General features: G+C 32.2%; 1 protein-coding gene across 2 annotated transcripts; it reads left to right on the forward strand.

Annotated features, from left to right (window-relative positions):
* Positions 1-7,238: 7,238 nt before the first annotated feature.
* On the forward strand, positions 7,239-24,349 carry LOC139481287 (peroxisome proliferator-activated receptor delta-like). 2 transcript variants are annotated; one of them, XM_071264474.1, is made up of 7 exons: positions 7,239-7,325; positions 12,088-12,762; positions 19,238-19,382; positions 20,257-20,489; positions 20,900-21,128; positions 21,610-21,834; positions 23,755-24,136. In XM_071264474.1, exons 2-7 carry the CDS (start codon positions 12,106-12,108, stop codon positions 23,994-23,996), a joined length of 1,731 nt encoding a protein of 576 aa, XP_071120575.1. In that variant the 5' UTR covers positions 7,239-7,325; positions 12,088-12,105; the 3' UTR covers positions 23,997-24,136. The 2 variants fall into 2 exon arrangements, with proteins under 2 accessions (XP_071120575.1, XP_071120576.1); XM_071264475.1 differs by lacking the exon at positions 7,239-7,325 and having other exon boundaries at positions 23,755-24,349.
* Positions 24,350-24,556: the final 207 nt, after the last annotated feature.

Below are 24,556 nucleotides of genomic sequence, written 5' to 3' on the forward strand. Positions count from 1 at the left end.
TTGAACAGGTGAGTCCGGACTGTGACCTGACATGACCCCGGACTAGCTTAAAGTTTACTATACCTGCGTGCATTGCATTACGACGACTAACTGTATATAAACTGTTTATTGTCGTAAAGTATATTGACGGGACATTTGATCAAGCATGTAATACATAAGAAAGTTATAAGATATTTATCCGACATTTAACGAAAAAATTAAATGTTATAGGCGAATCCGGATGGTGACCTGAAGTAACCCCGGACTTGGTGTATTGGCAAACTATAGACATCGATAGAGAAATAAAACTTCACAAATTATTGGATGAGACGAACTCATTCATTTTTATTCATTCAACTTATTTCTTATTGGATTGTCGTCGGAAACATTAATAAAAGACGTTTACCCGAGAATCAACAAATTAATATTAGGCGAGTCCGGACTGTGACCTGATATAACCCCGGACCAGGAGTATACGGATTGTATATGAATATACTAAATTATTAATTTGTTTAAATGAAATTTTTTTTTCCCTTTTTGCTTTTTATTTTTCCTTTATTCATTTCTCTATTTCTTATATAGAATGATATTTCTATTCTATTACATACAATTGTTATCATAGTGCAATACACACAGGTATAGAAAACTTCAAGCTAGTCCGGGGTCATGTCAGGTCACAGGCCGGACTCACCTGTTCAAGATTGTGTATTGCATGGTTGATTGCTGCTTTAGTGTCTTTTATTGATCATTCCGATCATAATCAAATAATTACAGAAATAGACAAATAAATGAAGAAAAAAGAAAAATGGAAATACAATCTTTCAATTAAACACTTAATTCAGTATATGTATATATAACTCGTATACTCCCAGTCCGGGGTTATTTCAGGTCACGGTCCGGTCTCGCCTAGTATTATTTCGTTGATTCTCGGATAAAATTCTTAATTAATTTTTCCGAAGATAATTTGTTAAGCAAAAAGTTAAATGAATAGAAATGAAAAACATATTTCCATCAAATAATGTGTAGAGTTTCATATCTCTATCGATGTCTACTTATATATAATAGAATACAACGAGTCCGGGGTTACTTCAGGTCACCATCCGGACTCGACTACTACGACCAACATTTGATTATTTCGTTAAATCTCGGATAAATGTCTTTTACATTTCCTATGCATTACAGATTTAATCAAATGTCCCGTCAACATACTTTACGACAATAAACAGTTTACATACGATTGTTCTCGTAGTGCAATACACACAGGTATAGTAAACTTCAAGCTAGTCCGGGGTCATGTCAGGTCACAGACCGGACTCACCTGTTCAAGATTGTGTATTGCATTGTTGAACGCCGCTTAAGTGTTGTTTATTGATTTTTCCGATGACATTTGAATAACTTACGAAATAGAGAAATGAATAAAGGAAAAGTAAAAAGCAAAAAGGGGGAAAAAATCTTTCAATTAAACAAATAATTTAGTATATTTATATACCATCCGTATACTCCTGGTCCGGGGTTATATCAGGTCACAGTCCGGACTCGCCTAATATTAATTTGTTGATTATCGGGTAAACGTCTTTTATTAATGTTTCCGACGAAAAATCAAAGTGGTAAAAAATCCACAGTCCGGGTCCGGCATTAAGTCCGAGTCCGGCGGCCAGTCCGGGTCCGGGTCCGGGTTTCATACCAAAGTCCGGGTCCGGAGTCCGGTCCGGTCCGGGTTTCAGTGCGTACCAAGATTAGCCAGGACCCCAGGCTAGTTCAAACGCGGATATGGGTTACACTAATGACTGGACCGAATGACAGGACCGAATGACAGGACCAAATGAAAAAAAGCTAATAACTTTTTCATTTCTCAAAGGATTGATCTCAAATGTGAAATATAATAAGATTTTATCATTTGATAAATAGATTTAAGTAAAAAAAAAATAAAAAGTTTTGTAAGAAACTTTAGAAAACGTGACATGACCAACTCTGATAATGACAGGACCAACATCGAGAATGACAGGACCAAATAAAAATGCTAATTACTTTTTTATTTTTCAAAAGAATTATCTCAGATTTGATATATAAAATAGTAAAAAATATTTTGAGAAATAAAAGAGAAATTAGCAATTTCATCTGGTCCGGTCATTGTCGAGGTTGGTCCTGGCAGTCAGCGATGGTCATGTCACGTTTTCGAAAGTTTTTGAAAATAAATTTATATTTTTTATAACATTTTAGTTTCAAAATAATATGACATACCATATATTTCAAATCTGAGATAATTTCTTTGAAAAATCAAAAAGTTATTAGCATTTTTATTTGGTCCTGTCATTCTCGATGTTGGTCCTGTCATTCTCGATGTTGGTCCAATTGACAGGTGCGAATTGAAAATGCTAAAGTCAAAGATACTGAGAAACAACGCATAATGGAAACAAGAACAAAGGATACAAAACTATTCCATCAACTTGTGAAGATCAATAGAAAGAACAGGGGTAATGCTATCATGGATCTGCACGTAGGAGACATATGTATGTCTGGTGAGCAAAATGTTATGGAAGGCTTCAAACAGCACTTTAGAAACCTAGCAACTCCAGAGGAATCTACAGTCTTAGAGAATAGACAATATCACCAGCAAGTAGAATATGAAATAGGATTAATTACAGAGATGGTGAAAGATAAGAATATACCACCGGCCACACTAGAAGAACTACAAAAGGCCATCAAATCAATTAATAAAGGAAAATCAGCTGATATCTATGGAATCACTGTCGAACATATATTGCATGCAGGAAAAAATTTGGAAATGTTGCTGCTGAACCTCATAAACATAATATTCAAAGAAGGCAAGGTGCCAGACATGCTAAAGGAGGGATTACTCACCCCCGTGTTTAAGAACAAAGGCGATAAAAACATGGCAACAAATTACAGAGGAATCACTGTATTACCGGTACTAAACAAAGTGATAGAAACAATTGTGAAATTAAGGATCAACCCAGCAGTACTTATAACACAAAATGTAACTCAACGAGGATTTACAGCAGGCTCAGGACCGGCAAATGCAGCATTACCAGTCGAAGAAATATACCGTGAAGCCAAAGACAACAATCAAGAATATGAACTTGTACTGCTGGACGCAAAATCAGCCTTTGATGTAGTTATACATTCCCATCTAATGAAGCGACTCTATCATGCTGGAATTGATGATAAACACTGGACAATCATTCAGAGTATGCACACAAATGCAACAAGTGCAGTTAAATGGAATGGCAAAACTTCAGAGCTATTTAATGTACTACAAGGAGTACGCCAGGGAGGGATCCTAAGTACGGATCTATACAAGCTTTACATCAATCCTCAGTCTACTTAACATGCTGGAAACATCAAATTTAGGATGTAGAATTGGAAATATACTCTGCAATACTAGCGCATGTGCAGATGATGTCGCACTCATGAGCAAAAAGACAACCGATATGCAAGTACAAATCAATATGGCAAACACCTTTGCTGGCATGGAAGGATATAAACTACAGCCAAAAAAAAGCGTCGCTATTAACATCAAACCTAAGCCAACAAAGAAAGAAACGCTACTGGAAGATTATACATTGAATGAAGCTATTATGCCAAGAGTTGACTCAGCTATGCATTTAGGAATAATCCGAACGAACTCTATGAAGCAAAATATCATAGCAAATATTGAGGAGAATATAAAAAAATCAAGAAGAAGTGCTTATGCTCTACTTGGCAGTGGCTTCCATGGTGAAAATGGACTGGATATGGAAACTATAATACACCTGTTTAAAATCTACATCTTGCCGGTGTTATTATATGGAATGGATCTACTAACACCACAATCTCTGGATCTAGAGAAATTGGAAAAATTTCAAAAGAAAATGCTCAAGCAACTGATGTCACTACCAACTAATACACCAGATCCGGCAATTAACATCTTGACGGGAATACTACCAGTAGAAGCGCAAATACACTTAAAGGCCATGACCCTATTCATAAATGTATGTACCCAACCCAACGAAAGTTTAGAAAAACAACTAGCAAGGAGGCAATTGTGCATCAAGTCAATGAATAGTAACAGCTGGTTTATTCAAGTAAAAACAATCATGCTAAAATACGACCTAGGAAATGCAAGTGATTGGCTAGATATTCAGATGAAAAAGGATGAACTGTTAAATAAAGCTAAAAAAGGTATCAATGCCTACTGGATTGAACGAACAACATCTCTAGCTAAGCTCTATACCGGCCTTCGATACCTTAACAGTGATATATTCATGCCAGGAAAAATACATCCAATATTGCGAATCAAGCACCAATCTCCATGCAAGAGACAGCAAGAGAGTACCTACTAAGATCAAACTATTAACTGGAACTTATATTCTACAACCTCTAAGATATAAGATATACAAAGAAGGAACTGAAGATCATTGTATAGCCTGTGAGTGTAAAGAAGAGACATTAGAACATTTGCTTATAGAATGTGAAGCGTGGAATTACCTGCGAGATCCAATATTACAAACAATTAAGAACCTACTAACCACAAACGGGAATGTGCGAGTAGAAGATCTCACATGTGAAATGACAATTCAAGTATTAATGGACATTACAAAAATACAAAAGATATACAGAATCACATCTGACCTGATATCTCAAATAGAATTCCAATCAAGAAGACTAGTGTTTCTCATACACAACGCACGATATCAACTGGTGATGAAAGACCAAGCAAAGAAAAAGGCTGCCTAAGAGTGGGGGCAAGGATGGGAAGACAGCAATGTAAAATTTAAACAAAACATTTTGAAAATTTAGTCTACTTAATACTATTATTAACAGTATAATCATTCTCATTAAGAAAAAATTCACACACCTAATTAAATGGGCATTCAAAAAATCAGAATGTGATTATATATGTTCAAACTCTTTTAGGACATTTTTTAGTAGCAATAAACAAAAAAACTATGTTAATTGGACATGCTTTGATACTATATATGCCCTTGAGTTTTTACTAGATAACATTTTTGTTCGTTTTGGGGATTCCGTATATCGTCAGATTATCGGAATTCCAATGGGGACTAACTGTGCACCACTTATTGCGGACCTGTTTTTGTATTGTTATGAGTTACAATTTATGACAAAAATAAGCAAAGACCCATCGAAACAACATCTGATAAACAAATTTAATAATACTTTTAGATATTTGGATGATATTTTGGCTCTCAATAATGACGACTTCAGTATGTATATTAATGAAATTTATCCTGTTGAACTTACTTTAAATAAAGCTAATACTAACAATGACCACTGCCCTTTTCTCGATCTTGATATCTATATCACTAATGGAAAGCTGAATACTAAAATTTATGATAAAAGGGATGATTTTTCATTTCCTATCGTTAATTATCCGTTTTTAGATGGTGACGTTCCCTTGTCACCATCTTACGGTGTTTATATATCTCAACTTGTACGATTCGCTCGTGTATGTAACAATGTTTTAGATTTTAACGAGCGAAATTTATGTATTACTGAAAAATTATTACACCAGGGTTTTCGATATCACAAACTAGTCAAAACATTTACTAAATTTTATCATCGGTATAAAGACATCATTCGTAAATATAGCTCAACATGCAGACTTCTAGATCTAATACGTTCAGGTATTTCACATCCAATTTTTTATGGAAATATTCTTTATAAAGCACAAAGGTGTCAGTATTCACCTCAAAAACTTACAAAACCTTTGAATAGACTTATTAAGAAGGGATATAATTACGATACTGTTGTCAAGTCATTAAAGATTGCATATTTTGGCGTTAATATTGAGTCACTGATAAGGTCTTTGCATCGGAACTAAACACATTTATTCTAAAAACAGTTGTTGGCATGACACGGGTTATGTTCTTCTCATATATGTTATGATGGTATGATACTAAACCCCTAACGGGAAGGATTGTGCCTGATGTTCATATGATGAAATCATAATCTTTCAGTCAGTTTAATTGAATTCTGGAGCTGGCATGTCAGTTAACTGCTAGTAGTCTGTTGTTATTTATGTATTATTGTCATTTTGTTTATTTTCTTTGGTTACATCTTCTGACATCAGACTCGGACTTCTCTTGAACTGAATTTTAATGTGCGTATTGTTATGCGTTTACTTTTCTACATTGGTTAGAGGTATAGGTTGAGGGTTGAGATCTCACAAACATGTTTAACCCCGCCGCATTTTTGCGCCTGTCCCAAGTCAGGAGCCTCTGGCCTTTGTTAGTCTTGTATTATTTTAATTTTAGTTTCTTGTGTACAATTTGGAAATTAGTATGGTGTTCATTATCACTGGACTGGTATATATTTGTTTAGGGGCCAGCTGAAGGACGCCTCCGGGTGCGGGAATTTCTCGCTACATTGAAGACCTGTTGGTGACCTTCTGCTGTTGTTTTTTGTTTTTTATTTGGTCGGGTTGTTGTCTCTTTGACACATTCCCCATTTCCATTCTCAATTTTATCATTAAATCTTAAGAGTTTCAATTCATAAATATTCTGTGAATTAACTGTAAATAGTTGTAAAAACATCATCTTTCTAATTGTTCTCATAATACACAGTGAATAAATTAATGTCAAGTTCTCTTTAAAGATATAAAGGCGAATTCCTAAAGATCAAAGACCAAAATCTTGTCTTTTTTCATTTTTGTAAATTATCTAAAAAGTGAATTATCTAAAAAGTGAATATGTGACCTAATCTGTATATATTATATTAAATATTGATCAGTAAACCAAAAATAAAAAAAATAAAATATATGAAAAATAACTTCTAAAAGTAAAAATCATAATTTTTCCTTTAATTGTATGTTAGACTTAAACTGTAAACTTCCTATGTAAAAGTCAAAATAAAACCTGTAAACATCCTTTATAAAAACACATAAAGACTTAAAAAATGTATATAGTGTATATAATGTTGTTGTGTTACGATTGTTAATTTATTCTTCAATTATTTTTTTGGTGTTGGAACTGTTCGACATACAATTTCGTATGGTTACCCTATAAAGGGTGTAAAGATCCAGAGAAGAAGAAGAAGGTCCTGTCATTATCAGAGTTGGTCATGTCACGTTTTCTAAAGTTTCTTACAACTTTTTTATTTTTTTTTTCTTAAATCTATTTATCAAATGATAAAATCTTATTATATTTCAAATTTGAGATCAATCCTTTGAGAAATGAAAAAGTTATTAGCTTTTTTCATTTGGTCCTGTCATTCGGTTCTGTCATTCGGTCCAGTCATTAGTGTAACCCCGCGGATATCAGTTTCTTATTTACTTACTTAACTCCCTTTCATTCCATGTTTGAAGTCGATGAGAAGATTTTTTTTGGGTTTGTTTTTATAAGAAATGTTTATTTAGTAGTGATAGAAACACCATATTTAAATGTCCATGATTCAACTCTGTTAAATCATGTTATTTATGATTACTGTCAGTAACACGTTTATCCCCTGTCAGAGCGAGAGGCAGAGGTTGAAAATCAGAACGATCGTGCTTTAGCAGTTTAGTGTTTACAAACTAAAGTCTAAAACTGTCAAAGTTGGACCATTCTTCCAAATGGAATTAAATTACCTGTTTTTAATATGGTATCCACAGCCGGATTAACATTTACGTGTATGTGGAAAAGTAGTTTTATTTTTATTTTTACAGTAGCACAAGTACCTATGACTATGTTACTAGCTGTTAGTTATATGCTATATGCCCTCCTGGGGTCCTAATTTGGTAAATAAAAATATTCTATTTTATACGTTCTTGAGTAGCATGACACCATTGTTCCAAAAATGAAATAGTCATACATTGGTCATTGCTTCACTATATCATTTACATTCATTACATCAGTCAGGGGACTTACTGAAATAAGTGATTTTTAAATCACTTATTTGAGTAGCAAAGGTTTTGTCACAAATTGGGATTTTGTATTTTTTTCAAAATTTTAAATGCATAGGTATTATTTATCTTTTAATTAGTAAAATTAAAAAAAAAAAGAACTTTTTTCTTCTTTTAAGTAGCAAGGGTTATGCCTTTGATGCTATCATTTAGCTGAAAATTCTATTTTAGTTGAAAAAAATGCTATAATAATGGCTTTACATAATGAACTGATACTTTCTTAAAAGATTTTTCCCAGCAGTCGGAGTATTTTTCCTGTGAATGTCAATCTTTCATCTTTCAGATTATGTAATAAAATTCTACTGTTCGCGATAAAAATTTCACTGTTCGGGGGTGTTGAAATTAGTGGTGGAGGAATTGAGGTCTGATACTTAAACAAGTGATTTTTATGTCAATATCCTAGATTCAGTACAAGGTCATCACCTGAAATGACCTGGTCATCTAGACAACACAGATGTTGGTTCTGATAAGTTTGGAAACATAATTAGTCCCTGGATCATTAGTATTCTATATTTAAAGCTACAATAAAATTAAATCACTTCTTCTAGTGATTAATTTGTACTACTTAAATAGGTGATTGTTAAAGAAAGACAACTCTAACTTCCAACCTTTATGGAAATAATGTTACTTGAATCAGTGATTTAGAAAATCACTTATTTAAGTAAGACCCCTGACTGTTACATTCACCATCATGACAAATGTATCTTGTGTTACATGCATTACTTCACTCTTCTCTTTTTGCAAGAGTAGTTCCCTTTAGTTCATACCTTATTCATTGTATTTAAGTGAGTTTAGTTCAGTCAGTTCGTTTTTTTATAGCTCCCTGATAAGGTATTGGATCTGTTCGCCCCGATAACATGTTCGCCCTGGGTCCGTTCCCCCTGAGTTGTTTGCCCTTGGTCCGTTCCCAGGCCTCTACAATAACTTTTTTTTCAACTTGTCCTGTAGGACAAGTACATACCAAAATTTACTTGTCCGAATGAAATTATTACTTGTCCAAAAAATTTCTATTAAAAATAACCTTTTTACATTTTTAGTTGATTAAAGGAGCAAAACGAATTTAAACAATATAACAGAATTTGATTTATTTCTTCTGAAATACTTTTCAAAAATATGAGTCAAGTTCAACTGCGAAACTAGTCATGTCACAGGAATTAGGTTCTTGTTTTCATCAATGCCAATCTCATCAGACTCTAAACATGGGGCACCATCCAATAGGCCAATGTACACTCACTGGATTTGTATCCTGTTTTTTTAAAGTTGAAAAAAGCTTATTTAAATGCAATCAATAAAAAGAAGAAGAGGTCTGATTGCCAATGAGACAACTCTCTGCAAGAGATCAAATGACACAGAAATTAACAACTACAGGTCACCATATTGCAAGTATTGTTTTTTTCTACTTATGATCAAATATTATTTTGTGAATTTTATGGTAAATAAAAAAAATTAAATTTTTGATAAAAATTACGGTATGGTATTTATTATAAGGAACAGAATAAGGTAGCAAAATGAGGTACTGTTTTGTCTTGGTCCCGAAATGTCTTCTGCCTTGTCAAACGGTCTATCAATCATGTCTAGTAGACATAATATGTCTCCTACGGTGCCAATCTGTCTATTAAACTTGGAGCTGAATCTTTGGAGGTGACGAAACCTTATCTACAAAGAGCATCATTGATTCGGATCAGTAAGACTGGTTTCCAAGAATAGTATACCTTTTACTTGTTAAAAGTACCTGACAAAGAACCAGTTAAAAATTATCGATTGCAAGTAAACATGTTGAAGAAAAAGGCTTTGCATGTCAAATTAATATTTGTTTTCTTGTTTTTTGTTTATAATTACTTTGTTCATCAAAGTTGGATTAAAGTTATTTTCTGCAGAATAATAATGTACTTGTTCCGACGGACAAGCTTGATACAGCTTTTACTTGTCCGACCTTTTTTCCCTCTGGTACCGGACAATCGGACAAGCGTTTTTGTCGAGACCTGGTTCCCCCTGAGTTGTTTGCCCATAGAGTCTGTGGAAGTGTTCGCCCTGGGTACGTTCTCCCTATTTAATTATTTTTAAAATATTATTAGTGAAACGATACAAATCCTTGTTTAAAGGGCATTATTAAAAGGTTAATGAATTATTCAGATCCATATGGTATATTTTTAAAATTTATGAAAACACATGCATATGGAAATATTGAAAAGTAAAGGGCTTAATTGTTCAATTCACACTGATTGTCAACAGTAACATGACTAATGATTGTTGTAATACTTGTCTTTAGTGGATTAATTAAAAACAACGTTTTGATAAAACTATTCAGCTTAGAATTAATAATAACAATGATATACAAATTGTCAATCACGAAAAGGATTTAAAAATTTGATCATTATTACATTTGTATCATGATTATACGCTGAGACTACTAGTTGACTGAACATGCTGAATAGGATTGTTTTATTAACAAGTATCATTAAAGATAAATACATTGTATTCCATTTAATATTCTACTATCATGACTATTCAAATCAAAAGGAATATAATAAATTGGTCATTTTTGGTTGCAGGAAAACAAATGTTCTGAGAATTTTTCAACAAACTTGAACATATTCTGTTCAAATGATAAGAATTATTCAACATAAAAAAAAAAGAATAAGAAAAAGAATAAAAATCCGGGCGAATGGATATTTAGCATGTTTAGGTGCATGAAAAACTCAGACTAAAACAAATTCAGACGAATTTGAGTGAAATAAAGAATATTTTTTCAATTACTATAATTCAAATTTATCATGGTTATAGTGTTACATTGTGGGAGAAATAAATCCCCTGGTTGTCCGTCTGGTCACGAAAGCGCTCTCAGATGTACAATTTTTTGTAGATTTTTATAATAATTGTATCATCATGATTGATGATCATAGGTTTAAATCAGCAATGTCTTAGACAAGTTTAAAAATCAGTGCCAATCATTTATTTTCCCCCTTAAAAACATTAATTGTATAGCAAATTGCATCATGAGCTCTCTCATTTGTACAATTCTTGTCAGATATTTATGAAATCTATACATGTACATGTAAATGATGTACATGTATCATACATGTAGGTTAATATTACATGTAGCACTGTTTTGAATGAGTTTGAAAATCAATGCCAATCAATTATTTAAAATAGAGTTATGAAAATACGGATTTTTTGTGTTATTAAAATTTGCTGTTACAAAATGATAGAAATTATTATAAATTAAGGAATGTATCTCCCTCATGCAAAGCTCTGATTCCTTTCACGGATTTGGCTATACTTTTTGGACCTTTTGGATTATAGCTCTTCCTCTTTTAAATAAGCTTTGGATTTCAAATATTTTAGCCACGAGCATCACTGAAGAGACATGTATTGTCAAAATGTGCATCTGGTGCAAGAAAATTGATACTCTTAATTTTATTATGACCCTTGGAAACATTAATTAAATTGAAAATTGCATTGTAATTTGTTAGCGCTCAGTTGTTGTGTTCAGTTTTTGCCAGGATTTTATGACATTTATATTAAAGTTTACATTATAATGTTTATACCAGAAATGTCTTTGACTAGTCAGAAAATCAGTGCTATTAATTGTTTTTAAAAGACAAAAATGAAAGAGCGATATTAGATATTTGAAAAATTTATTGTAGTGCTCTGATCATGTGTATAATAACTGCCAGAATTTTATGAAACTTATATCAAAGATATAAGCAGATGTGGTATGAGTGCCAATGAGACATCCAAGGTTTATATTAGCAATGTATTTGACACTTTAAAATTAAGTACTCACATGAGTATACGTAATGCCCCTTGGAAATAATAATTATAATGGGAATCATATTTCTCTAAAACTTTTGAAGAACAAATTGAAATGCTTTTTTTTAGGTTATTTCCCTTGTATGTTTTGTAACTTTGAAAGATAAAACATGTGCAACAGGGGAGAGGGGGTGGGGCACTGGAACTATGTTTTGTGATGAAGATACATTTTGATTCAAATTACGCACATCAACGTATTAAACATGTTTAAACAGTACATTCTTTAACCCTCTGGTTGAGGTCAGAATCCCTCATGTCCTTCATGTCCTTTGTACATATCTTTCAAGTGCATGCTTGTCAACTGGGAAGTATAGAATTATAAGATTTTATTTTGCTAAATATTACATGAATTACACTAAAATGAGAGATAAATGTAGATATAAATTTCATTTTAGGCAAACATATAATTTTAAATGATGAAGACATTAGAGGAAGAAGAAATGGAATTATTACAGCAAGTTGAATGTGACATTCCTAATGCAGTAGCAGAATATACAGAAATAATATCCAGTCCTCAGAAGGATGATCCCAATATTGTCACTAAAAGGACAGTCTTCGATTTACAGCATGAGGAAGAAGCAGATAAAAAGATTGAGAAGGAACATATCAAAAATATTTCTGTGGGTACCTCTGGGATGGACAACATTCAGCCGTTTGCTGAATCTCAAGCACAATCCTCATATAATCTGCCTAACTGTCTAGGTGCCGAAGAAGAACATCTTCATATCAATCATCACTCTACTATTTTAGAAAAATCGCAAAATGTTGTAACACTGCCTGTTCAAAACATTAACAGTTCGAATCAGCTGTGTTCAGACTATTCTCCGACCAGTATCAGTCAGGAAACACAGTTATCTTATAGTTCTCGAGACACAGACAATGATGATACTTTATCATGTTTATCACATGTTTCTAGTCCAGTGAATTCTAATCATATAAGTACAAATTATTCCAGACAGAATTCCACATCTTCCTCATTAAAAACATCACATTGTTTGCCTCCCTGTAGAATATGTGGAGAGAAAGCTTCAGGTTTCCATTATGGTGTGAATACATGTGAAGCCTGCAAGGTATATATACTGTATGTTATAAGATTTAAAAGCAAGTGCTACACAATGTATACATTTTATTTCATAAAACATGGAAACACAGGATTTGATTTGGATTACTATCCTTGATACAAAGACAGATATAAATGTTTAAAGTCAAAAGAAACCTCAAATTAAAAAAAATAATGCATATGTTTTTTTATAACTCGATGGATAGTTTTCATTATAAAACTTATGTACATGTACATTTTTCTGAAGAAAATTCTTTAATTTGTTCATAATTAGAAGAAGTTTACTTTATTTTAATTGTTCCAGGAAGCATATCCCTGACATATTTCCATATGCAAAGTGACCTCAGTGCAACCCAGTGTTGATTGTTGACAAACAAGTGACAATCGTTAAACTTCGGCTCCAAAACATGAACTTTAATTACCTGCCATATTTTCACAACAACACTGACCGATTTAAAAAAAAAATTGACGATCATACGAAAATTATGAGAAAAAAATGATAAAATCGTGAACAGAAGACTAAGTTTATGATGTTTGTATGCATTGGTTCAAGAATTGGAATAACATTATTTTTCACCGGTCACTCGTTTCATATGACTTAAATAGATTGTATACACTGCAACAATACATATATGATACATGTAAGGAAAATCTGGACATTATTTTTTTTTTTAACTTTTGATTTTTTATTTCCAACAATTTCAACATATACATGACATACATACAATATAATACATATAAGATAAATACAATGTCATTTTTATAGGACTGCAAAAATTGAAAATTTTTTGGTCATATATTGGTATCACGTTGGCGTCGTCGTCATCGTTCGAAGACATTTGGTTTTCGCACTCCAACTTTAGTAAAAGTAAATAGAAATCTATGAAATTTAAACACAAGGTTTATGACCATAAAAGGAAGGTTTGGATTGATTTTGGGTGTTTTGGTCCCAACAGTTTAGGAATTAGGGGCCAAAAAGGGCCCAAATAAGCATTTTTCTTGGTTTTCTCAAAATAACTTTAGAATAAGTAAACAGAAATCTATGAAATTTTAACATAAGGTCTATGACTACAAAAGGAAGGTTGGGATTGATTTTGGGAATTTTAAAAGTCTTGACAGTTTAGGAATTAGGGGCCAAAAACAGGTCCCAAAATAAGCATTTTTCTTGGTTTTTGCACAATAACTTAAGTATAAGTTAATAGAAATCTATGAAATTTTAACACAAGGTTTATGACCACAACAGGAAGGTTTGGATTGATTTAGGGAGTGTTGGTCCCAATGACTTAGGGGCCAAAAGGGTCCAAAATTAAACTTTGTTTGAGTTCATCAAAAATTGAACTATTGGGGTTCTTTGATATACCGAATCTAACTGTGTATTTAGATTCTTAATTTTTGGTCCCGTTTTCAAATTGGTCTACATTGAGGTCCAAAGGGTCCAAAATTAAACTTAGTTTGATTTTAACAAAAATTGAATTCTTGGGGTTCTTTGATATGCTGAATCTAAACATGTACTTAGATTTTTGATTATTGGCCCAGTTTTCAAGTTGGTCCAAATCGGGGTCCCAAATTATTATATTAAGTATTGTGCAATAGCAAGAAATTTTCAATTGTACAGTATTGCGCAATAGCAAGAAATCTTCAATTGCACAGTATTATGCAATAGCAAGAAATTTTCAATTGCACAGTATTGCGCAATAGCAAGAAATCTTCAATTGCACAGTATTGTGCAATAGCAAGAAATCTTCAATTGCACAGTATTGCACAATAGCAAGAAATATCTAATTGCACAATATTGCGCAATAGCAAGAAATTTTCAAATGCATAGTTTTATGAAATATTCTTTGAAAAATTGGAGTTATCTTTCTTCGTCCAGAATAGTAGTTGAATCAACTTAAATCATTGTTTTATACAATATACAATGTATATTCACTTTTACTACCAACTAATAAATTAAAACAATCTTTACCATCAGTGATTTATGCCAAGCACTTTTTTTACATTTTAATATTTTATGATGTATTTAAATGAGTAGTTATTGTTGCAAACTCCATTAGAAATTTGAATTGAGATCAGTTTTGGAATAAGGGAAAGGAGGATGTGAAAAAAAATTGGAGTGGGGGGGTTCAATTTTTCTCATTTCAGATTTCATAAATACATGAAATAAAAAGAAAATTTTTGTAAACATTTTTTTGAGAGGATTAATATTCAACAGCATAGTGAATTTCTCAAAGGCAAAAAAAAATTTGTAAGTTCATTAGACCACGTACATTCATTCTGTGTCAGAAACCTATGCTGTGGCAACTATTTAATCACAATCCAAATTTAGAGCTGAATCCAGCTTGAATGTTGTGTCCATACTTGCCCCAACCGTTCAGGGTTCAACCTCTGCAGTTGTATAAAGCTGCTCCCTGCGAAGAATCTGGTTATAAATAAATCTTAATTGGAAATATTTTACATTTTCTATTGAAAAGATAAAGAAAAATAAAAATAAAAATAAAAAAATAAATAAATAAAGAAGGAAAACAAAAAACAAAACAAAAAACACAAAAGGATTATCCAGTTACATCCCTATCTATATTTTAATCACATATTCATGTTGGAAAAAAATATTTTAAAATTAACGAGATGTTTCTTTCGTAACAGCCATCAACACAGATTAAGTACATAACATGACAATAATATTTTCTGGACATTATTCATGTTTATGTCAGACACTGATATTCCACTGCCACTGGAATTTTTCCAAATATTTTTATGCCCCACCAACGATTGTAGAGGGGCATTATGTTTTCTGGTCTGTGTGTCCGTTAGTCCGTCCGTTTGTCCGTTCGTTCGTCCATCTGTCCCGCTTCAGGTTATAGCTTTTGGTCAAGGTAGTTTTTGATGAAGTTGAAGTCCAATCGACTTCAAACTTAGTATACATGTTCCCTATGATATGATCTTTTTTATTTTAATGTCAAATTAGAGGGCTTACCCCAATTTCACGGTCCACTGAACATAGAATATGATAGTGCAAGTAGGGCATTCGTGTACTGGGGACACATTCATGTTTGTTATGCTTTTATTACAAAAAAACTTTTTAGTTGCATGTTTGTTAAACAACCCAGATAACAAAAGACAATTAACTATAACAATAAAGATTAGTTCCTTTGTTTGCATTGTGTGTGATAAAAATCAATGCATGAATTACAAAATGTACATGTCATGCATGTGAAAGAGGATGAAGTCGGTATGCGTGTGAACATGGTAAGGGAGCTACCATTTGATTTTTATGGGGGGGCTAGGATGAAAAATTTTGTCCTGCATTTTTTTTTAGCTGTAATCTCTGTCCTGCCTTTTTATTTTTCACTCTGTTCGGTCCTGCCTTTTTTTTTTTAGTTTATCCTGACTTTTTTTTACCTAAATTGTCGTCCTGACTTTTTTTTTTTGCAAGTGTCTCATCCTGCCTTTTTTTTTACTCAAAACTCCTGTCCTGCCTATTTTTTAAGCAGTTAAGCTGCTTTATGCGAGCACCCTAGATTTATGTTCTACCCAATGAATGCTGAAATATGTGCCACTTTTATTATCTGGCTGGCTATCATGTTATTTATAACTAATTGGGCACTTTTTTCATACTTTTTTTTACTTGATGATACGATAAAAAGGTAACGAGTCGACTAACGAAACTCGAGAAACGTTTTATACAGCAGATTCCAACGAGTATGAAGCTAAATGTAGATTTTTTGGTTACCTTCCTTGCTAGCTCAACCATAAAATAATTATTAGGTAAGGTACACAAGCCTTAGGGTGGAGTCAATAGTTAAACAGAGAACCAATCAGAACTAGTGACAGAATATAAACATTGTAAAACTAGTTTTACAACTCAGTTTAAAAAAAAGTTTTCAATCTAAATTTAAAATTTATTGACAAGTATAAGCCAATTCACAAGCATGTTGTAGGTGTGTTTGATTTGCCAATTTTATTTCAATAAATTACTCAGTTCTTTTCTAAATCCAGTTATGTGTATGTATAAGGTTAATGACCCCTTCTGTAGCCTTTGAATTAACGAATGTTTCAAACTGCAATAATGAAAAAACAGCAAAGATATTGAAATAGAGATGGACCATTTTGTACATTTACAATGAGAAAACTTCTATCATGCAGTATTATTTGTAGTTTTATTGCATTTAAAAGTTAAACGGGATTATGTGGTAAATAAACCAAGATTTTTGTAGAATGAAATCCACAGATATTTTTGTTATAAAATTTTAAGCATAGATTACTCATTTGATTTTCTATGATGTGCTAATATTAATTGTTTACAAAAAGTCCTAGACAACCGTTAATGTAAATTAAAAAAAAATCGTCCGCAGTCACGAAATTCGGGCGCACCCTAGAAGGTGTACTTTAATTGGTCCATATATATATTTGTTTAAACCAATATCTAAATTTATAAACTTGTTTTAATGAAATCATTGCTAGCACTGCTTGCCTCCATATATCAAGTACTAAATTGCCAACTATGAAAGTGCAAGGGGAAATGCTGTGGATTTTCTATAAAATTTCCATTTGTTTAGCATTGAATCAACACAAGGGTATTTCATCCCTGAACAAAACATAAACCGTAACTCCGCTTCTAACTTATTGTAATACATAGAATTTTTTAATTCATTCAAAAATGAAATGAAATGAAATTTAATTTGCAAAGTTGTTTAGGGAAACCTGCTTGTATGAAACATACATATTATAAACAGGCCATTGATATGAGTGTTTTCATTGGATGATGTATTGGTGCTATGCTCCTCCCAATTTTAAGGTAATAATCATTTCATGGTTGAGCTAACAAGGAAGCTAACCAAAGAATCTACCTGTAGCTTCATACTCGTTGGAATCTGCTGTAATATATTTCAACAAGTTGAAGTTACAAACAAGTTTTTCTTAATTCTTACTATTACAGTTATTGAAAGTTTAAATAAATGTTTTTTTATTATGATATCAGTAATGGAAGACAGTTAAACCGTAATCAACATATTTTAATTCAGTTATAATTTGATACGTAAAAAAAATCGAGAGTGAAAATGGGGAATGTGTCATAGAGACAAATAACCAGATCTTAGAGCAGACAACAGTCGAAGGTTACCAATGGATCTTTAAAGTAGGGAGAAACTCCTACACCCAAAGGATTGCTTTTGCTGGCCCCTTAACACATTTGTAACACAATAACCATGATAACAAAAATGTAAACTATTTCAACTAGTCACTTGTTCAGGTGGAACTTTTAAACCAGAGGAAGTCTCAGGAAGAACAAAGTAACTACAATGTAGTTAATAAGTTCTGGAGAACTTTACGGCTAGTTAGTTTTTTCCGCCTGGAACTTTCCAACGTCGGAACAAAAGAGCATTTACAATAACTTGGACATCATACTAAAATCAGAAGTATACACAAGAAATTAATAAAATTTTTAAAAATGTACAAAACAATTATGACAAATAAATATGATATACAGCAACAATCACCGCATTAGTGGGTCCTCACTATGGACAGGTACATACAGAATGTGGCAGCTAAAACATCTTAACTGGCCCAAAACTCTCCCCTAACATAGGACAGTGTATGTGTATAATCTCAGACATTGAATCTTTATAAATATAAATTGGAAATAACTTTTGAAAGTGGTAGGATTGCATAACATAAACATTACTGTACAAGCATTATTTGATACTTTAGAAATAGCTGAGAACAATGCCTGAGATAAATATTTTGACTAATTCTTTACACTATTCATGAATCTGAACGTGGCCAAGTTTGCCTTTGGGTTTTTGATTAACTGCCTATAGCACCCTTTGGTGCTTTGATTTTCAAATTTCATCCTAGCCCCCCCCCCATAAAAATCAAATGGTAGCTCCCTAAAGAGCTCTTTGATACAGCATTAATTTATTTTATGTTTATATTTTGAATCTAATTTATAAAATGATCTGGAAAGTTATAATTAAATCAGCTACAATTTTATAATTCAAATATGAAATTACAAAATGTAGGCATTTATCATGGTTTATAAGCATAAACATGACAAAGAGACAAACTTAAATTAAACAGGACAGTATTTCCAATGCTTTTATCATGTTTATTTTAACCAAATCCACCAAAATATTTACATGATATATACATGGTAAATAGATCTAGAATGTTGTTTCGTTTTCACACCATAAACTGTCATAATTAAGTTTAAACATATTTTATTGTTCAAAATGACAAATGGATCAGACACAAGTTTTAAAAACTTATATATAGTAACGTCTTCTCCAAAACAACAAAAACATGTAAACAAAAGGAAACTTGTTGATCAAAGATAATCAATGGATTTTAATCGAGTGCATCTTTTTACAGTATAAATAATACAAGAACACACTGAAATGATTGTCATGATTGTATGGAACTGCCAAAATGCAACTGATCTAACAAAATATGAAAATTCTGTATTACATTACGTTTTTTTGTTGTTGCAGGGTTTTTTCCGTAGAAGCATTAAAAGGATTACTCAATATAAATGTGTAGAGTCAAACAACAGTTGTGTGATAGAACCAGGGAAAAGAAATATATGTCCTAAATGTAGATTCGACAAATGTGTAAAAGTTGGCATGTCCAAAAGTGGTGAGTTTTATATATATTACATCCGATTGCAATCAAGGTGTAGGTAAAGGTAATATCTTTGGTTAGCTTGCTTGCTGGAAAATGATTATTTTTTTGTATGTAAGAGTCAAATCTAGTAAAAACAATGTACATGTGCATGTATGTACAATTTGAAATCTGGGTCCTTTCCAGATCCTCAGATATCTGTGTCCTAACATACATTTATATTATTGTGTCAAAGACATTTCAAATTGATGTCATTTCTATTCTCAAATCTGTGTCCATGCCCTGTCCTGTATTTATGTACGAATTATCATAATGTCATCAAGACTGGACTGGTAGAGTATTGTTAGGCAACAGCTGCATTAAGATGGAATGCTTTCTGATGATTGTTGGGGCCTTTTTGAATAAACACTCACAAAACTTGTTTTGAAAAGGGAACTAGTTTTTTCTGTTCTAGTTTTTGAGGAGAAGAAATTGGGCTAAACATGTCCCTGGTTGAGCACTCCAAAACATACTTAACCATGTCACATAGTTTATTTGCCTGAACCCAGTAACATCACATCTATACTGACATGACTGAAGTCTACCTACTTGAATAAACAGAGTAATATTTAAAATTTGAGTTATCTTTCTTTAAAAGATAAGACGATGTGGTATGATTGTTAATGAGACAACTCCTCACCAGAGGACCACATGACGTAGAACTTACCAACTATAAGTTACTGTACATGTATAGCATTCATTGATATTAAGCCAAGCCATACCACATAGCAAGCTGTATTTCATTGTAGTTGAACCTGTTTATAGGATTGCCTTCAACTGCATAATACAATGCAGTGTTAAACTTCTAATTTCCAATCATTACCCTTTAGTTCTCTTATTTTCTTTTTAGCAATTAAAACTGGTCGTTACACCCATGAAAAAAGAACTCAGGATATCCGGGAAGTTAAGAAACTTGAGACTGGTTCCCCTGACTGTGTTCCTGCTGTTATATCATGTCAAGATATGGAAGAGTTAAAAGATTTGGCAATGATCCTTGTCGATGCTCAGAAGGATATGTATGGACCTATTTTTGAATATTGGATCAATGATGATACCATTTATGAACTAGCTCAGGATTATCTCGTAAGATTTTATAAAAAATCTAATTTAATATAAATACCTACTGTTTCTTATCTTTTTGATGTTAGCTTTTGAAGACTTTGTACAATCAATATAAAAAAAAAACATAGAAATATTTGCAACAACATACAACATATCATTATGTATAAGTTTTTCAAGTACGCAAAACTTTGTCCTTAAAAATCAACAAGCAGCAAATAATAGTTATTTGATCCAGCCATGACTTAAACCCCCATTCTCCTGCTTTTGAGGAAAACACACTATAAAAAGGCCAATTGTTAGTCATCGTAAAATAATTCTTCAATTAATTTTCCATTATACACTGAACTAACAGTGTTAACTGTTGTAGTTCTGCCATGTTTTACTTTAACCCATTGGTGTGGCATTGACCTGATGGTTTTGGTGTATTTCAGAGGCAGCATAAAGCCAAAGCAGACATATTTGGAGACCTTCACACGCTTCCTGAAGATGAATTTAAGAACTTCTACAATACAACTGGTATTGACATAGATAACAGAATAGAATTGATGAGTGAAATAGCTACAACTTTAGAAAATGGTGTCTCTAAATACATTAACTTTGTTAAAAACATTCCAGGGTTCATTAGCTTATGTTTGGAGGATCAAGCAGCTTTGATTAAAGGTAAAATCTGTGTGGCTGTTTGTCTCTTTAACAATGTTAAATGCAGATCAAATTGTATGATATAATTTTAATTATGGTTGGAAAAATAGAATATCGCCTTCCTAAAGTAAACATTTGTTTCAGAAACAGCTCCAATTGATTAAGATAGTAGATATAAAAGATTTGGTATGAATGCCAATAAGACAACTCTCCATCCAGGTCACAATTTGCAAAAATAAACCATTAAAGGTCAAAGTACCATCTTCAACACAGAGCCTTGGCTCACACCGAAAAGCAAACTATAAAAGGATCCAAAATGACTAGTGTAATTTAAAACCATTCTAACCAGAGAGCCAACTGTTTAATCTAGACTAAAAAAAAAACAAATACAAGAAACACTCATGAACCACATCAACAAACGACAACCTTGGAATCGACTTTCAACAAAGATTAGTTTTATTGTTTAAAGTGTATCATATATATATATATGTTTTTTTTTCAGCCTCCAGATTTGAGTTTTGGTTTATTGGTTATCAACGGTTTGTTTGTCCAGACTTAGAAGTGACCACAGGAGGGATGAAACAGTGTCATCACAAGACAGAACTAGCTAAGGTTGTCGGCAATGAATTTGTAGAAGAACTTTTTGAACACAGTAGAAAAATACAAAGTTTACAATTGACATGTGATGATATTGCTGTGTTGAGGTCATTCCTTGTGGTATCCCCAGGTAGGTCAACATTTTGTACCAGATATAGGAAGATGTGGTGTGAGTGCCGATGAGACAACTCTCCATACAAATAACAATTTAAAAAGTAAACCATTATAGGTCAAAGTACGGCCTTTATGTTCAGATTTTCATTTCAAAATGTAAAGGGATAAAGTTTTCACAAAATTTTAAATAGGATTAGGAAAATAAAATATTTGTGTCAGACACTGTTATGTAAAGAAGAAAATCTGCTTCCTTAGTTACTGGTATTTGTTGAAATTAAAGATAATAAACAGTTGTCCTTTTAATTCCATATTATGGAAAATGGCCATTGTTATATTAAAGTTCGTTTCTGTGTGTGTTACATTTTAATGTTGTGTTTCTGTTGTGTCGTTTGTTTCCTCTTATATTTGAGTGTGAATTCACATTGCTATAAGACATTTCATGGTACTTTTCTATCCCAAATTCATGTATTTAGTTTTGATGTTATATTTGTTATTCTCATCAGATTTTGCCTAATGCTTAGTTCGTTTCTGTGCGTGTTACATTTTAATGTTGTATTTCTGTTGTGTCGTTGTTCTCCTCTTATATTTAATGTAAACGGAAAAATCCATTATGATTCCAACTAGTAATAATATTTGCTTATGGATATTCATGAGAGCTATATATAGTTTTAAGTATATATGTAAGTGATAGTAACTAATTTCTTTATATTTATGATTACAGAAATAAACGGTGATATACATGATAAAAAATAACAATCTTTTTTTAATATTTGAAATATTCAGTTTATTTCAATTTGATTATATTTACCACTAGCTGCGGAACCGTAGCTCTTAGGTCCTTATGTTATTTTTTGACTATTTGCGGACCATAGAGCTACGGATTTTTCCTATTTCAAAACGTTCGGAATTGCGACCCAGGTTCAGGTCGCACTTATTTCCCAAAAATTTATTGTTTAAAATCAATGCAAAGCTTGTCAATATATATAGTTCGTTTCGTTAGATATTTTTCTAGGATATGACGTACCTATTTATGTTTGAATATTCATTTCCTAAACACTATTATCTAATTATTTCCATTTGTATACATTCTCCGCCTATTTTGTTCGGCCATATTGAATCTCGTGGTGACGTCACGAAAATCAAGAAAAGATAACTCAAATATCCTCGATCTCCTATGTTGGAGGTTAGGAACGCCTACGAAAAACAAGAACAGATAACTCTTATAAAAAACACGTGTTGGTTTGTTTACTTATTTCTAAACGAGAATCGAGTGTTTATAAGACTTAACAACATTTATTCATACTTAATGTTTAAATTGCTTGAAAGAATTAATATTTCCGTTAGTATCTTACTTTGATTAAACATACTTTCATTCAAAAAGTCATGAAAATCAAATAAAAGACAACGTAAACAAACCAACACGTGTTTTCCTATAAGAGTTATCTTTTCTTGTTTTTCGTGACGTCACCACGAGATTCAATATGGCCGAACTAAATAGGCGGAGAATGTATACAAATGGAAATAATTAGATAATAGTGTTTAGGAAATGAATATTCAAACATAAATAGGTACGTCATATCCTAGAAAAATATCTAACGAAACGAACTATATATATTGACAAGCTTTGCATTGATTTTAAACAATAAATTTTTGGGAAATAAGCGCGACCTGAACCTGGGTCGCAATTCCGAACGTTTTGAAATAGGAAAAATCCGTAGCTCTATGGTCCGCAAAATCAAAAAAAATTAAAAAAGGACCATAAGAGTTACGGTTCCGCAGCTAATTTACCACCAGAATTTGGTGTTACGTCTTTATAAAAAAAGTACCTCTTGATGTTGTCATGAGATGAAAAAGTAAAAATTGATAAGGTTAAAAGACAGAGACAAAAGATACCAAAGGAATATTCATTGTATTTTATTTTATTTACTTACAATAGATAGATGTACCTTAAAAGACAGAGATGCTGTAGAGAAGATCCAATGGAAACTGCTGATGTGTATGAAATATTTATTTGAGGTAAACCATAAACCAGAAGAACGATATCTTTCTAAGGTACTAGACAGAGTGGCTAGTCTACGAGTACTATCAGAAATGAACGAGAAGAGGGCACAATCAATCAAACTAGAATGGCCAATTTTGAAGAACCACCCGTTATTAGTAGAGCTGATGTCTGGTTAATACTGCTGATGTTTGTGTTTTATTTATAGGGTAAAATAAATTGTTGATATATAGTGTGTGTCGGATCAGGTAATTCTTTGTGCTCTGAAAATATTACTGCATGTGAGAGGAAAATCCAGTACAGATTTATTATTTCCATGTTTTGGATCGGGCCAGAGTAGCTCGTTTGTAGGAGGAGCCTTATTAGACATGTTAGATGGGATGAATTTATAGGTCGCCTATGATGAGCTTGAGGCAACTGTCTTAACATATATGCAAACTTTCATTGAAATTCTATTATATGAAAAACATTATGTCATCATATTTATCTGCTGGTTATTTTCTTCCTCCAACTTTTTCAAAAGAAAAAGAAATTCTGGATTAAAATATACATACTTAACTTGTTTTTCATATAATTCATCATTGCGCATTATATGTTAGATTTAAACTGTGATATTTTTTGTATGCATTTAATGAACCTGTCTGATGGGTAAAATAATCTTTTTTTTTTACATATTATATATGTACAATATGTGCCTTTTAATAACATTTGATGCAATTGATATAGCATATCAAAATAT

This window comes from Mytilus edulis, chromosome 7 (assembly GCF_963676685.1).
Source record: "Mytilus edulis chromosome 7, xbMytEdul2.2, whole genome shotgun sequence".
NCBI lineage: Eukaryota > Metazoa > Mollusca > Bivalvia > Mytilida > Mytilidae > Mytilus > Mytilus edulis.

What these genes read in the sequence shown, in the direction of transcription:
- LOC139481287 (XM_071264474.1), top strand. Translation starts at nt 12,106, where the DNA reads ATGATGAAGACATTAGAGGAAGAAGAAATGGAATTATTACAGCAAGTT. An exon ending in TCAAGCAGCTTTGATTAAAG is followed by an intron (nt 21,129 to 21,609) that starts GTAAAATCTGTG and finishes TTTTTTTTTCAG; the next exon opens with CCTCCAGATTTGAGTTTTGG. An exon ending in ATTCCTTGTGGTATCCCCAG is followed by an intron (nt 21,835 to 23,754) that starts GTAGGTCAACAT and finishes TACTTACAATAG; the next exon opens with ATAGATGTACCTTAAAAGAC.